The sequence below is a fragment of the Rhinolophus hipposideros genome (genome assembly GCF_964194185.1).
Source record: "Rhinolophus hipposideros genome assembly, chromosome: 2".
NCBI classification, from domain to species: domain Eukaryota; kingdom Metazoa; phylum Chordata; class Mammalia; order Chiroptera; family Rhinolophidae; genus Rhinolophus; species Rhinolophus hipposideros.
Window position 1 is genome coordinate 109,320,544 of NC_138048.1, and position 15,755 is coordinate 109,336,298.

At 54.5% G+C, this 15,755-nt stretch overlaps 1 protein-coding gene across 12 annotated transcripts in view; it reads left to right on the plus strand.

The window, feature by feature from the left end:
* Positions 1-15,755, plus strand: part of TRPM2 (transient receptor potential cation channel subfamily M member 2) — a 54,676-nt gene that overhangs the window by 26,432 nt on the left and 12,489 nt on the right. For 8 of the 12 annotated variants that reach the window (XM_081078434.1, XM_081078429.1, XM_081078433.1 and 5 more), the window contains 10 exons: positions 2,888-3,009; positions 3,256-3,585; positions 7,142-7,279; positions 8,446-8,575; positions 8,744-8,889; positions 9,651-9,763; positions 10,162-10,375; positions 11,018-11,136; positions 11,635-11,767; positions 12,147-12,318. In XM_081078434.1, the coding sequence (XP_080934560.1) occupies positions 2,888-3,009; positions 3,256-3,585; positions 7,142-7,279; positions 8,446-8,575; positions 8,744-8,889; positions 9,651-9,763; positions 10,162-10,375; positions 11,018-11,136; positions 11,635-11,767; positions 12,147-12,318 (1,617 nt within the window). Of the gene's footprint in view, positions 1-2,887; positions 3,010-3,255; positions 3,596-3,632; positions 7,280-8,384; positions 8,576-8,743; positions 8,890-9,650; positions 9,764-10,161; positions 10,376-11,017; positions 11,137-11,634; positions 11,768-12,146; positions 12,319-15,755 lie in introns of those variants that run through there. The other 4 variants (XM_081078435.1, XM_081078425.1, XM_081078426.1 and 1 more) reach the window with 4 other exon arrangements.

Below are 15,755 nucleotides of genomic sequence, written 5' to 3' on the forward strand. Positions count from 1 at the left end.
TGATCATCAGTGCACAACACTAGAGGGGGACCCTACTCGTGGCCCAGAATAGACCCCACATACCTGGGCACCATGTACTGTTCTCTGTTTGTACACAGAGCCAGACCAGCTAACACCGTAGTCGTGGTCACTTCTGGGCGACTGGGGAGCGAGGGCAAGCGCAAGCCCCTGGGGTGCTGGCATGCTTTCTGTCCTGATCATGGTGGTGGTCACGCAGGTGTAGACGCAGTAGGAAGTCGTGATGCTTTACAGTTAAGGTCTGAGCACCATGGACTCTGCTATCCTCAGTAAGAAGTTGTAGGGAGACGCTTCGGCACAGTTCGGTTGTGCAGGACAGCCTGGGGGTACCCCATGTGTGCATGGGGCACACAAGAGACTGTGAGGGCCCCGGGAGACAGACAGCGTACTCACATCCAGCATAACTGGTCGTAAGTGGTTGCACAGGGGAAGGGAGTGGGCCCCTGGAGTATGGGAAAGGAGCTCCCTCCTAGTTCTGTGGGTGTATATGAAGACACATGTGGCTATAAATACGTGTGGGGTTTTTCAGTGATAACCCTTTATACAAACAACTTCACTGAGGTACCGTTTATAAATAGTAACCCCCACTCTAAGTTTACTGCTGGGTGAATTTTAACAGGTGTTTGTGGACCCCATGTCCCCACCCCAGTCCAGACACAGGACCATTCCCTCACCCAGAAAGTTCCCTCGTGCCCCTATGTCATCAAATCTCCCTCCACTCCACCCCGGTGACTGTTTATCTGCTTTCTGTCACTACAGATCAATGACATGTTCTAGAACTTCATGTAAATGGAACCAGATGTTGTATTTTGTTTTGTGTCTCACTTCTTTTGCTCAGTGCCGCGGTTTTGAGATTCATCCACGTTGTTCACCTCTGTGTGAGAACTGGGTTTCTTTTTGCTGCTGAGTGAGTATTGTGTCGTGAGTGGTGGTGTCACGAGTGGTGCTGTGTCCTGAGTGGTGCTGCGTCCTGAGTGGTGTTGTGTCCTGAGTGGTGCAGTCCTGAGTGGTGCTGTGTCCTGAGTGGTGCTGTCCTGAGTGGTGCTGTGTCCTGAGTGGTGCTGTGTCCTGAGTGGTGCTGTCCTGAGTGGTGCTGTGTCCTGAGTGGTGCTGTCCTGAGTGGTGCTGTGCCCTGAGTAGTGCTGTCTTGAGTGGTGCTGTGTCCTGAGTGGTGCTGTGTCCTGAGTGGTGCTATCCTGAGTGGTGCTGTGTCCTGAGTGGTGCTGCTCTGAGTGGTGCTGTCCTGAGTGGTGCTGTCCTGAGTGGTGCTGTGTCCTGAGTGGTGCTGTGTCCTGAGTGGTGCTGTCCTGAGTGGTGCTGAGTCCTGAGTGGTGCTGAGTCCTGAGTGGTGCTGTCCTGAGTGGTGCTGTCCTGAGTGGTGCTGAGTCCTGAGTGGTGCTGTGTCCTGAGTGGTGCTATCCTGAGTGGTGCTGTGTCCTGAGTGGTGCTGTCCTGAGTGGTGCTGTCCTGAGTGGTGCTGAGTCCTGAGTGGTGCTGTGTCCTGAGTGGTGCTGTGTCCTGAGTGGTGCTATCCTGAGTGGTGCTGTGTCCTGAGTGGTGCTGTCCTGAGTGGTGCTGTGTCCTGAGTGGTGCTGTGTCCTGAGTGGTGCTGAGTCCTGAGTGGTGCTATCCTGAGTGGTGCTGTGTCCTGAGTGGTGCTGTCCTGAGTGGTGCTGTCCTGAGTGGTGCTGTGTCCTGAGTGGTGCTGTCCTGAGTGGTGCTGTGTCCTGAGTGGTGCTGAGTCCTGAATGGTGCTGCATCGTGAGCACACGCCATTTGTTTTCCATCTGTTGATGGACAGTTAGGTGGCCTCCACCTTGTGGCTATTCTGAACCCAGATATTTGCTTTTTTTTCTCTTGGGTGCACCTCTGAGAGTAGAATGACTGGTTCTTTAGGGTGAGCGTATGTTTAACTTTATAAGAAACTGCCAAACTGTTTTCCAGAAAGATCAAACTGTTTTACCTCTCGCTGTGCAGCCTTCCCAACACATGGTACCATCTGTCGTTTAGACTGTAGCCATCCTCGTGGGTATGAGGTGACACCTCAGTGTGGCCTCCCGGGTGACTGATGATGAGTGTCTCTTCCTGGGCGAGGTGGCCGTTTGTATGCCATGTTGATGGAGTGCCTTTCAGACTGTTTGTCCATGTTCACTCGGTTGCTTGTCGTCTTAACTTTGCATCGTAGGAGCTCTGGTACAAGCCCTTTGCCAGATGTGTGTCCTGGGTCCTCTTGGCTTGTGCCGTGCCAGCCTCCTTCACGGTGTCCTTGAAGAGCAGAAGGCTCACTTTTTACTGTTTTGTTCCTTTATGGTTCGTGTTCTTCGCAGTCCGTCCCATGGTTGCGTATTTCCTCTGCTCTCTGTAGAAGCTGTAAGCTTAGGTCCAGGGCCCACGTCACTTAATTCTGTGTGTGCTGTGAGGTAAGGGTCAGAGGTTTTTCTTTTCCCTCTCCAAATAACAATCCACGTTTTAATATGCTAAGACAGAAAGAGAGCAGAAATGAGTTGGGCAAAACGCTTGTGCTGAGACCCTGGGTGAGGTGGTGCTTTTGCAGTCAAGGCAACAATGAAGTGGGATGCTTTGTGGCCATGGCTTTCGAAGGTTAACGTAAAGGTGCCGTGTGTGGGATCTGAGGTGGGGGCGGGGCCGGGGAGCTGGGGGAGCCAGGGGGTCCCTGATCCTAACAGGAGCGGTGTGTGCGTGGGGAGGAGTTTGCTGCTGAGCTCTGCACGTAATTCGATTGAAATACAGAGAGGCTATGGCTGGTGATGGGCCCCTGCTCTGTGGCTCCATTAGATGGCAGTGGTGCTGAGCAGAAGTGGCTTTGAGCCTCAGGTGGAAACCCCGGGCACTGTGCTCTTACCTGCAGCCTCTCAGAGCCGTGACCACTTTGGGCATAAGAACTGGGACCACCAGCTGAAGCTGGCAGTGGCGTGGAACCGCGTGGACATTGCCCGCAGTGAGATCTTCACGGATGAGCAGCAGTGGAAGGTAGGGCTTCTCGGGGCTGCTCTGGCTGGGGGCTGGCTGGGCCCACGCGGGTAGTGCCATGGAGGCAGGACGAGCCCTAAGGTGGCCTCCTCCTGATGCAGCCCCTTCCTTGGTGGAAGGCAGCCCTGGGCAAGTTGCCTCCTCCCTGAACCGCAGACAGCACTTGTCCCGTCTGAGGGCACTGAGGCCAGGATGACAGGAGGTGGTGACCAGGGGCAGCCCCCCGCCAACTGTCCTCTCTCTCAGCCTTCAGAGCTGCACCCCATGATGACGGCTGCCCTCATCTCCAACAAGCCCGAGTTTGTGAAACTCTTCCTGGAGAACGGGGTGCGGCTACAGGACTTGGTCACCTGGGACACGCTGCTGTACCTATACGAGCACCTGGACCCCTCCTGCCTGTTCCACTGCAAACTGCAGAAGGTGCTGGCCAAGGAGCCCCCCACACCTGCCCTGCTCATGCACCACGTGGCCCAGCTACTGTGGGAGCTGCTGGGGGACTTCACGCAGCCACTGTACCCCCTGCCCTGCTCCAGTGACCAGCCGCAGTGCCTGCCTGGGCCCCACGTCAGACTCAACGTGCGTGCTGGTAACGTGGCCCTGCCCGGCCTGGCCTCGTGCCTGGTCACTGCTGTGTCCTTAGCATGTTCTAAAACAATGTGGCTGGTGTTCTTATTAGAAAAAACACACTCCCGGTCCTTGTCTGCTCAGCTGCCCTAACAAAATGCCACGGACTGCGTAGGGTGCGGGGAGGGGCTCACACAACACAGTGTATTTTCTCACAGCTCTGGAGGCTGGAAGTCCAGCATGAAGGTGCCGGCAGGGCTGGTTTCTGGTGAGGACTCTCCCGTCCGCATGCAGACGCTGCCATCTCTGCGGCCTTTCCTCAGTGTGCCTGTGCTCCGACACAGAGCCAGCGCTGGTGTCACTTCTCTTCTTCTAAGGACACCAGCCCTATTGGACCAGGTCCCACACTGTGAGCTCATCTAACCTACGTCACCCCCCGTAAAGGTCCTATTGCAATGGGGGGTAAGACTTCAACATATGAATTTGGGAGGACACAGCTCAGTCTGTAACATTCCATCTTCTGTCCCCCCAAAATGCACATCCTTCTCGAATGCAAAGAACGCGTACTCATCCCAACAGCCCCCAGGGGCTTCACTCTCCCGGCATCCTCTCTACAGTCTAAAGCCCGAGGCCACATCGAAACCAGACAGGGGTGGGACTCGGGCACATCCCTCCTGAGGCGACGCCTCTCCAGCTGGGAACCTGTGAGACCGGGCCAGCCACGTGCTTCCCAAATACGAGGTGGGACGGGCGTAGGACAGAATCCCCACTGCTCAGGTGGGAGAGGCATAGGACAGAATCCCCACTGCTCAGGTGGGACGGGCGTAGGACAGAATCCCCACTGCTCAGGTGGGATGGGCGTAGGACAGAATCCCCACTGCTCAGGGAGGCGTTGGGAAGGAGCAGGGGTCACTGTCCCAGCAAGCCTGAAACCCAGCGGGGCAAATACTGTGGGTCTGGGGCTCAGGGTAATTCTCTGTGGCTGGATGTGCCTTCGGGCCATGGGGGCAGCATTGCCACCCCTGTGGTCTCTGCAGCACTGGGCCTTGCCCCTTAGGCATTCAGGGAAGCATCCTCTCCCCCGGCCTGTGGTGGCCTATACCACCCTAAGGGTTTTCCCTCCTTCACCTGAAAAGTAACACATTCATGGCTTCACAGCTCTGTGGAAACTGAGTCCCATAGGCTCCTTCATCTCATCCTGTTTGTTCTGTCCCCTGCCGTCCCAGAGCCAGTGTCTCCACTGGTATAATCCTGTCTCCTCCTGGCTTCTGCTGTGATGGCTGGTTAACTCCAGGCTTCACATCCATCATCTGTTTATCGAACGGTTTTCCGGCCAGCACGCTTTGGTGTTCTCTTCAGAACACGCTTCCTACTTTTTGCATTATAGACATGCTGAGGACTTTCCAAATCTGTAAGTTCTGGTTCCTTTTTGCTTCAAAATCCCTTTACCGTATATCTCTCCTCTCACAGTTTATGTTAAGCAGTCAGGAGGAACAGGCTGCTCCTTCAACACTCTGCTTTGCAGTCTCCTCAGCCAAGTATCTGGTGTCATAGCTCACAGGCCCTACCGTCCACCAACACTAGGACACCATGCAGCCGAGCCCTCTGCCACTTTATAACCCCATCCCCTTTCCTCCAGGCTCCAGCACCATGGTCCTCGTTTCCATCTGAGACCTGTCCAGAATCACCGTTGATGTCCCTGTTTCTGCCAACAGTCCCTTTGTGGCAACCTCAGCTTTTTCAAGCCTGCGCCTCTAAACTCTTCCAGCCCCAGTTCTAAGGCCACTTCCACATTTTTAGGTCTTTGTAACCCCAGCACCCTCACTTCTCAGTACCAGTTTCTCTCTAAGCTCAGGCTACTGTAACAGGACACCATAGCTGGGGGGCTTATGAACAACGGACATTTATTTCTCACAGTTCTGGAGGCTGGGAGCCCGGGGCCGTGGTGCCTGCAGGGCTGGTTTAAGTAAGGCCTTTCTCTGGGGCGTCTGTGTGTGTGTGGCGGGGTGGGGGGGAAGCCGACCTGGGTGTCTTCTTCTTCCTGGACACCAATCCTATTGGATCAGGGCCCCGCCCTAAGGACCCCATTTTACCTCAACTACCTCCTTGGAGACCCAAATACAGTTACATTTGGGGAGGGGGGCTCCAACAGGAATTTGGGGCACAGTCTTCAGTCCATAACTTGCCCTTCCTAAACATTTCAAGTAGTACAAAAGGTTATGCATGGAAGGCGATCTCCCCGGTGCCCTGGACCCCACTTCTGCTCACCCAGGTCAAAATATACCCCCACATCTGGGTGAGGCGCCCAGCACATGCGTTGCAGCAGTAGGAGGGGAGGGTTTTATTCATGCTTTGACTCTCACCTTGATTGCAGCGTAATGTGTGTTTAATATGATGCTGAATTCTACTGACAATATTTTTGGGGGTTTTACATAAGAATATTTAAGCCTTTGATTGCAGTTTTATTTTTGGAGCTGTCTTTGTCACGTTTTGATATCAAGTTTATATTAGCCTTGTAAAATCTGTTGGAAGCCTTCCTTCTTTCTCTGCTCCAGAACATTTTATGTGGCTGGAATTCACTGCTTCTTACAAGCTCAGCAAACTTCCCTGGGCGTCCACCGGGGCCTGGTGCCTTTGGGGTAGTAGCTCTGATAACTTCCTCAGTTTCTTTCCTAAGGATTTCTCTGTTTAGGTTTTCTGTGTGTTCTAAGATTAGATTGAGTTTTGTCTTTTTCTCTGCTAGAAAACGATCCACTTCTTTCAGGTTTTCAAACCCGTTCGTTGTCCCAGGCAAGCTGTGCCTGAGAAAGACGTGTCTGTGGCCCAGCTTTTAATGTGCACAGTTCCGTGCTTCTTGATTCCAGCGTATTTAAGATACCCCTTTAGGATGTCTTATGAAGGTCAACAATGGGAGCTCACACTTAACCATGCCTGTAATGTAAGAAGATAAACTAATTTATAAAGAAGAACTGTCAGGAAACTTCCAAAACGACTCATTAAAGACAGTGGGATTTTCTGTGTGATGAGGCACAGGCTCTCTGCCTCGGGGAAGTGTTTCCAGGCTGTCTGAGGATGTGTGTACTCACTGACCAGCCACCAAGCCCGGGTCCTTGTGTCACCACATCGGGTGTGTAACGTGCTCACGTGCAACCAGGGTCTCCCCTCGGCAGGCGGCACTGGTGGGCTCGAAGTCTACAGCCCTGTCTCCTAACAAACTGTTAGAATTTTTCTTCAGGGGAAAAGGCTGTCATGCCATCGGAGGAGACTCAGGGCCCTTGAGCTGCTGGCTGTGCGACAGCACCTACAAATGTTCGTGCAAGAGTTAGCTGGTAGCCCGCTTTCTGGATGCTTTTACATGTCTCCAGAGGGACAGCTTTGGAACCCCATGTGCAGGAGAACTGCCTAGGGAATTTTTGAAAATGCAGGTCACCTGGCAAGCCCTCCAGGGACACAGGTTCTGAGAAGGCGTGGGGCTGCACTCAGGACCTGTGCCCCCACCAGGCCCCCTGGGAAGCCTGATGCTAGTGGGGACCTAGGTGGGGGGCTCTGACTGTCCGCTATTCTCCAGGTGCAGGGGGTGAGTCTCCGGTCCTTCTACCAGCATTCATCAGACCGTGTCACCTTCACCATGGACCCGGTCCGTGACCTTCTCATTTGGGCCATCATCCAGAACCGGCGGGAGCTGGCAGAAATCATCTGGGCTCAGGTAACCAGACGCACGGCTGTGGAAGGACCAGTGACAGGGCTCCAGCGGGGCACCTGACCAGAGAGCCCAGCACGGACGGCAGGTGGGGCGGTGCATGGCTATGGGGGGAGGGACGCAGGGCACCCAGCGTTCAGATCAGAGGGCTTGGCTTTCGGCAAGAACAGAACTTGGAGAAGGTGAGCCACAACCCCTGCCTTTCTGTGCAGGCAGAGGCTCGCTGGGCAAGTCCTCCCTGGTGCGCCCAGGCTCTGCAGTCAGTGCACAGGCTGTGGCTGTCCTGTTCAGTGGGGGCTGCTGGGCCATTTCCATGCCCAGAGGGGTCGCATGCGTCCTCATTGGCCGGTGGGACCTCGATGGTGACTGACCTGCTACGTAGATGGGGAGCAGGCCCGCTGCTCTGCCCTGAGCCCAGTTCAAACTCATTTTCCTCTTAAAGGGAAAGTAGTTTTTCTGCAGAGAGGCCCCTGTTTTCCAGTGCTGACGTTCCCAAGTCCTCAGTGTCACCAGCAGAGCAGCCTGGTGGTGGTTCTGGGGGCCTATCCGCCCTCTCCCCAGGGATACGGTGGCTCAGCATCTGGGCGCAGCCTGACTGTGGCCTCGCTCAGCTGTGCACTGCGGGGCTCGGGATGCCAAGTGCAGAGCCCCAGGCTGTGACACCAGCCCCTCGGCTGGGCTGGTCCTGCCCTCAGACCCAGCGCCTGTGGGCTGGGCTTCGAGGACCTTCCCTGAAGCTTTCTGGGCCCTCCTCCAGTGCTGGGCACTGGCAGTACCACCGAGGCAGGGAACCCTGTACCTGGACGGGGACTTGCATGAGTCTGGTCCCACTTCTCCCACTGGGTGCTCTCTGACCCTCAGCCCCACACCTGGGGTGGGCCAGATGCCCTGGCGCTCTGGGGCTCGTGCTGGCAGGTGTGTTTTGTCCATGTTATGGGTGGGCAAGCCGCCACCTGGCCCCCAGACCACTCTCACTGTCCGTGCAGGAGACTGGGCCCCACAAAGAGCTTATGTGTTGATTTGGGTGACCTAAATGATTATCTAGACAGGGACCACAAATGGTCCTCCAGCGGCTCAGGTGGTTCCGAGGGTTCTGCTTTTGTCACCCCAGGCAGGGCATGGGGTCCCCGGGCTGGGCCCTGCAGCTCCTCACTGTGGCTCCCGTGCCCCAGAGCCAGGACTGCATCGCCGCCGCCCTGGCCTGCAGCAAGATCCTCAAGGAGCTCTCCAGGGAGGAAGAGGACACAGACAGCTCCGAGGACATGCTGGCGCTCGCGGACGAGTACGAGCAGAGAGCCACCGGTGAGCTGGCACCACACTCAGCCCATGTGTCACCCTGGGGTCTGCGTCCCGGTCTCAGCCCTAGTCCTGTCCAGCTTGTGCCATCTGGAGGGGCTGCTCTCTGACACTGTGCCAGACGTCAGTGATGGGCACCCCACTGCTGTGACACGGACCTTGCTCCTCTGTCAGGGGTCTTCACCGAGTGCTACCGGAAGGATGAGGAGAGAGCGCAGAAACTGCTCATCCGCGTGTCAGAGGCCTGGGGGAAGGCCACCTGCCTGCAGCTGGCACTGGAGGCCAAGGACATGAAATTCGTTTCTCATGGGGGCGTCCAGGTGACCTTCTGTGTGGCCTCAGGAGCAGATGTGGAGCTGCTGCGACGCAGCCCCCACTCCCACAGATGGCACAGATGTTCACGCATTCGGGCCCCTCAGGGACCCAGGGACAGCGCTTATCCCATCGGGTCACATGTTGTAGACCCGGCAGATGGTCTTTCCTCCCTGTTTGCAGAGAAGGAAAGTGACACTAAGTGCGAGCTGGTGGTGGGTCACGAGGGCTGTCGGTCTCCTCCACACAGGTTCCTGGGGCGACCCCAGGAGCCTGGCATCTGTCCCCCACCTGGGGCCTTGGGAGGGACGTGTGGGCGGGGGCAGCCTGTCCTGGAGCTGAGGGCAGGCAGCTGCTCCATGCTCAGTGGAGGCCTGGCACGTGGCCGGTGCCCTCGGAGCACTGCTGCTTCCCTGAGCAGCTGCGTCACGTCCATGCAGCACCGCTGTGCGCTGTTATGCTGAGGCCTGGGGACACCCACCCTCCCCAGCACACACACAGGGGCCAGCTGGGAAGAGCCAGGAAGGAGGGCCCTGGAGCTGGGAGCCAGCTTTTCGCCCACCTCTCTGCCCTGGCCTCGCGGCAGCACAGCCGTCCTCACTGGGCAGACGGTGGGGCCGTCCGCTGCCCCCCACCGCATCGCAGTGTTCGGACCCAGAGGGCGCTGTGCTCGAGCGTGTGGAGTCACTCACCCGCAGGCGGGCGCAGAGTCGGGCTCAGGGTGGGGTCGGGGTGGTTGCCACCCTGAAGCTGACCCCTCTGTCCGCAGGCCTTTCTGACCAAGGTGTGGTGGGGTCAGCTCTGTGTGGACAATGGGCTCTGGCGGGTGCTCCTGTGCATGCTGGTCTTCCCGCTGCTCACCGCCGGCCTGGTCTCCTTCAGGTGCTGCCTGGCTGAGGGGCGTGGGGACCGTCACACGTATCCTCATGACTGTGCCTGGAGCGTGGAGTGGGGGGGATGCGTGCGGGCAAGAGGCAGCAGGAGGGACCCCACTTATGTGACGCTCACACCCCAGCCTTGCCCCTTGTCCCCTGAGACCTACCATGTCCCTGAGCACCCTGTCCCGCCCCAGCACTCACGTGGCTCAAGCGTCTAGCCCTGACGGATCCAGGCTGTGGGCTCCTTCGGGGTCCCCCTCTGTGGGCCCCTCTGTTGTAGCTGCCTGTCCGGCTGAGTCCTCCCTTCCCAGCCATGTGGCATGAGCACATGTGGGACCCTCCTGAGCACGTGGGCCGGGGGCCTGGGGTACCCTCTGGCCTCACCCCGCACTTGCCCCACAGGGAGGAGAGGCTGCAGGCGGCCTGCAGCCTGGCCCGCGTGCGTGCCTTCTTCAACGCGCCCGTGGTCGTCTTCCTCCTGAACGTCCTGTCCTACTCCTCCTTCCTGTGCCTCTTTGCCTACGTGCTCATGGTGGACTTCCAGCCCTCGCCCTCCTGGTGCGAGTGCCTCATCTACCTCTGGCTCTTCTCCCTGGCCTGCGAGGAGCTGCGGCAGGTAAGTCCCAGCCCTTCCCTCAGCCCTGGGAGTGTGCTGAAGGGCACGGCGGTGGGGCCCTGGGCGTGTCCGAGACCCCAGGGTGGAGGTGCAGGTGGCTGGTGCTGTGTCTGGGGTGTGGGGGGTGTGGGTGGGGGCCTGGCCTCCTTAGCCACACCCCATCCACAGGGGCCAGAGCCCCAGCCTCAAAGGGCAGCCCACGACCCAAGGCCTGCCCTGCTCCCCGAGTTTGTCCCCCTCCCAGAAGGGACCTGCTTGTTCCCGTGGGGCTGCCTGCCTGCCTCCCAGCTGTCTGGGTCTGGGGTCCCATATGCACAGGAAGGCCACACGGGGCTGCCATTCACTCCAGGGGTCTCACCGTCCTCTTGGGGCTGCTGCAGGAAGCAGGAAGGCTAGCTGGCTCCCGACGGGGGGAGGGCTCCCCCAGCACACACATTTGCATATTGGGCAGGGCCAGGGGCCAGGCGGCTGAAGGAGCCTGGCATCACCTCCTGAGTCACCTGTCACCTCTCCAGCTCTTCCTGACCCAGGGGCAGTGGGAACAGTCTCCTCCCAGCTTGCTCTCCAGGAGGGGGCCAGCATTTTACTGTGGGTAAGACAAGGTGACCACAGGCTAGGTCTGCCTAATGTGTCCTCTCACAGCTCCTCTACGACCCTGGTGGTTGCGGGCTGGTGAAGATGGCCCTGCTGTACTTCAGCGACTTCTGGAATAAACTGGACATCACTGCCATCCTTCTCTTCATAGCGGGACTGACCTGCAGGTGAGCGGCCCTCTGCCCTCAGGGCGCTTGCAGGGGTCTGTCCTGGTCACCCTGGGGCTCATTCCTCTGAATGCATCATCTGTCCAATGGGTGACCCTGCCTACTCAGGACTGCCTGAGAGCAGAGGAGGGCTATGGGAGAGGTCTCTGTCACCTCAGATGGCTGCCCATGGGCACAGGCGTCGTCCCAGCCCTGTGGCTCCCTCCTGCTGTAGCCCTGGCCTCTCCGCTGTCCATTACAGCCGCGTAATGGACATGGTCCCCATGCCACCATGTCACGATCCCCTTTCTGCACGAAACGTGAGGGACCCTGCCCAGCCTCCTATCCCAGGATGCTGGCAAGGCTGGCTGCCCTGTCTGGGGTGGGGCTTCTGGACCTTTATGGAGAACCCCCACCCCCGCCACCCCGGGGCACACGTGGGCTCTGGCAGGTGAGCGGGCGGCCGGGGTCAGGCCCGGGGAGCTGGGAGCTGAGGCCCCTGCCTCTGCCCTGGGCCAGGCTGATGCCATCACTGCTGTACACCGGGCGCGTCATCCTGTCTCTGGATTTCATCATATTCTGTCTTCGGCTGATGCACATTTTCACCATCAGTAAGACGCTGGGGCCCAAGATAATCATCCTGAAGCGGATGGTAAGGGGGAGGGGCCGATGCCAGGGGCAAGTGAGATGCGCCGGGGCTTAAGCACACCCCCACTTTGCCCCCGGGCTCCCCCGTCCTGGCACGCCCCTCTCAGCTCTGTGCCTGTGTGTCACTGCTTCCGGGCAGCCTTCCCTGATCTCCACAGCTCGCTCCCTATCCCGGTACAGCTTATGTTGCTGCCTTCTGAGGGTCATGGTCACGTCATGGGTGCCCAACACCCCCTGAGAGTGTGGGGCAGCCCCAGGGCTGTCTCCCCGGAACTCCTGCTCTGAGCACCTGCAGGTCGCAGGCTGGGCATGGAGGGAGAGCCCACGTGTGGGCTGGGAGCGTGTGGGACGCGTGGCTGCAGCTGTGCCGGCTCTCTCTGCAGATGAAGGACGTCTTCTTTTTCCTCTTCCTGCTGGCCGTGTGGGTCGTGTCCTTTGGGGTGGCCAAGCAGGCCATCCTCATCCACAACGAAAGCCGGGTGGACTGGATCTTCCGGGGGGTCGTGTACCAGTCGTACCTCACCATCTTCGGGCAGATCCCGGCCTACATCGACGGTGGGTGTGGCCCTACGACGGGTGGGGGGGTGAGGGGAGGGCAGAGGAGGCCCCGCCCAGCAGAGGTCCTGCCGCCTCATCGCACTGGACGGGCGGTGGTGTTTCCCCTTTGCTCAGCTCTGCCCTGGGGGCAGGAGCTTCCGGAGTCCACAGGGCAGAGGAGCAGCTGCACCATGGTCCCCTTGGGGGGATGGCATCCACTGGGGTGCGGGCCAGGCAGGGGTACTGAGCTGTACCTTGACGCAGCTGCTGAGCTGGGAGCTCTAGGTGGGCCAAGGGTGTGGCCTGGGACATCAGCTGACACCCCCTCCCAACATTAATGCCACCCTAGTCCCACCATGGTCGGAAATAATTTCCTCCTTCTCTGGATGGAGAGAACGCTTTTTGTATACTGAGCTTTTTCTTTATTTACTCATTTTCGAATCTAAATTTAGAACATTTGCTTCCCCCCAGAAGACCTCCTTCACCCATTAGTGTCACCCCAATTCCCCCCGCCCTAGACTTTCCATCGCCATAGTTTCTGCACGTTGTGTGTAACCTGAATAATGTGCCACGCAGGCTTCTTTTTCTTAGCACAGTGTTGCCCATGTCCGTCAGTGCTGTAGCAGTACCAGGACTGCATTCCTTGTTTGTGGCTGTGTAGTATTCCACTGGATGGACCACATTTTGTTTCTTCATTCATTCATAAGCAGAGAACATTTGAGTTGTTCCTACTGTTTGGCTACTGTGAACAATGTAGCGATGAACAGTTAGTTAGGAGCGGTTGTGTGGACATGTGTTTTCTTTTCTCTTGGATGAATACCTCACAGTGAAACTGCTGGGTCACTTGGTGACTCGATGTTTGACTTTTGAGAGACTGTCAGACAGCAGCCGCACCACCTTCTCCTGGCGGCCGTGCACGAGGGTGCCACTGGTCCACATCCTCGCCAACACTTGTTATTGTCTGTCCTTTTCATCCTAAGCCATCCCGCCAAGATTTATGTTTGCATTTACATGTCGCTGTGGTTTGAGTTTGCATTTACCTGACAACTGTGGAGCATTTCATGTGCTTACTGAGCCGTTTGTGTGTCTTCTTTGGAGAAATGTCTATTCCTATCCTTTGCCCATTTTTCAAGTGGGTTATTTGTCTTTTTATTGAGTTGTAAGAGTTGTCCATATGGATACTAGTCTCTTACCATATATATAGTTTGCAAATACATGCTGGCATTCTTACGTTGTCCTTTCACTTTCCTTATGTTGTCCTTTGAAGCACAAAAGATTTTAATTTTGAGGAAGTTCAATTGATCAATCTTTTTTGTAATTAATTTGTGCTTTTGGTGGCATATCGAAGAATCCATTGCCTAACCATGGTCATGAAGATTTATGACCATGTTGTTATTCTAAAAGTTTTATAGCTTTAGCTCTTACTTTGGGTCTTTGATCTATTTAAATTAATTTTTGTGTATAGTGGTCTTCTGCATGCAAATTCCAGTTGTTTCAGCATCTTTTTTTGAAAAAACTGTTGTTTCCCCAGTGACTTGTCTCGGCACCTTTGTCACAAATCAGTCGACCATTATTGAAAGGGTTGGTCTCTAGGCTCTCAGTTCTGTTCCATCGATGTCTACTCCTGTCCTGTGTCGGGACCACACTGCCTTGGTTACTGCAGCCGTGTAGTAAGATTCAACACCGGGAAATGTGAGTCTTTCAACTCGCGTCTTCTTTTTCAAGATTGATTTGGCCTCTGGGTCCTTTGGGTCCATGTGAATTTTGGGATCAGCTTAATCAATTTCTCCAAAAAAGGCATCTAGGATTTTGACTGTGAACATGGACCGTCTTTCCACTTGTTTAGATCTTTAATTTCTTTCGGTAACATTTTGTAGTTTTCAGTGTCTAAGTGGCAGTCCTTTTGTTAGATTTATTCCAAAATGTTTTATTCTTTGTCATGCTGCCATATCTAGAATTACTTTATTAATTTTGTTTCTGGATTGCTTCTTGCTAGTGTATAGAAATACGCTGTATTTTGTACATGGAGCTTATATCTGGGAACCTTGCTGAACTGATTCATTAGTTTCCATAGTTTTAAGTGGACTCGTTGGGGTCTGCTCTGCGGGAGATCGTGTCATCTGCAGACAGAGATACTTTTACTCATTCCTTCCCAACCTGGTTCCTTTTGTTCTTTTTCCTGCCTAATTATCCTGCTAGAACATTCGGTACAATGTTGAATAGAAATGTCCAGAACAAACATCAGTATCGGTTGCTGATCTTAGCAGGAAAGCTTTCAATCTTTCACTATTAGATATGATGTTTGCTGTGGGATTTTTGTGAATATTCTTTATCCAGTCGAAGAAGTTTCTATTCCTAGTTTCTTGAGTGTTTTTATTTTGAAAGATTTTGTCAAATGCTTTTTTTACATCTATTGAAATGTGCATATGGTTTTTGTTCTTTATGCTGTTAATATGGTGTATTAATTGGTTTTCAGATGTTAAACCAACTCTACTTTCCTGGAATAGGTCTTGTGTGGTCAAGGTGTATAATTCTTTTTATACGTTGCTAAGTTTAGTTTGTTAGCCTGCTGTTGGGGAGTTTTACATCTATGTTCACAAAAGGTGTTGGTCGGTAGTTTTCTTTTCTTGCAGTGTTTTGTCTTTTTTTGGTATCAGGGCAATGCTGGCCTCACAGGATCACTTAGGAAGTATTCCCTCCTCTTTCATATTTTGGAAAAGTTTGTGAAGGATTGCTCCCCTTCTTCCCCCCACAACAAAGACCACGCCATTTACTTACAAAGGCCAGTGTGGGAGCTGAAGGAGGGAGGGTGGGAGGGAAGCCACGCAGATGTCCCCTCTGGATTGCTTGGGACCGTTTCCCACTTGGAGAAAATTCTGTTCCTTGTGCTTCCGTATTCTCAGTCATGGTGAAGGATTGCTTTTCATTTTTCTTTTAACCATTTGGTAGAATTCACCAGTGAAGCCATCTGGACCTGCACTTTTCTGTCAAGTTTTAAAATTACTAATTCAGTCTCTTGTTGTCGGTCTATTTATATTTTCTGTGTTTTTTCAGTCTCTTGTGGTAGTTATCTAATTTGTTAGCTTATATTTTTGTAATATTTTATTATAGTTCTTATTTTTGTAAGATTGGTAGTAATGTCCTTTCTTTCATTTATGATTTTAGAAATTTGAGCCTTTTCTTTTCTTCCTTGATCACTTGAGCTAAAGGGTTGTAATTTGGTTGATCTTTTTCAAAAACCAGATTTTGGTTTTGTTGATTGCCTTTGTTGTTATTATGTATTTTTTTGTTTTATTTATTTGCATTTTGATCTTTATTATTTCTTTCCTTCTGCTTCCTTTGGGTTTAGTTTTCTTTTCTCTTTTTAGTTCACTAAAGTGGAAGGTTTCGTTATTGAGCTCTTCATTTTAATATAGGTATTTATAGCTATGATAGTGAGTTTTCATCAGAAAATT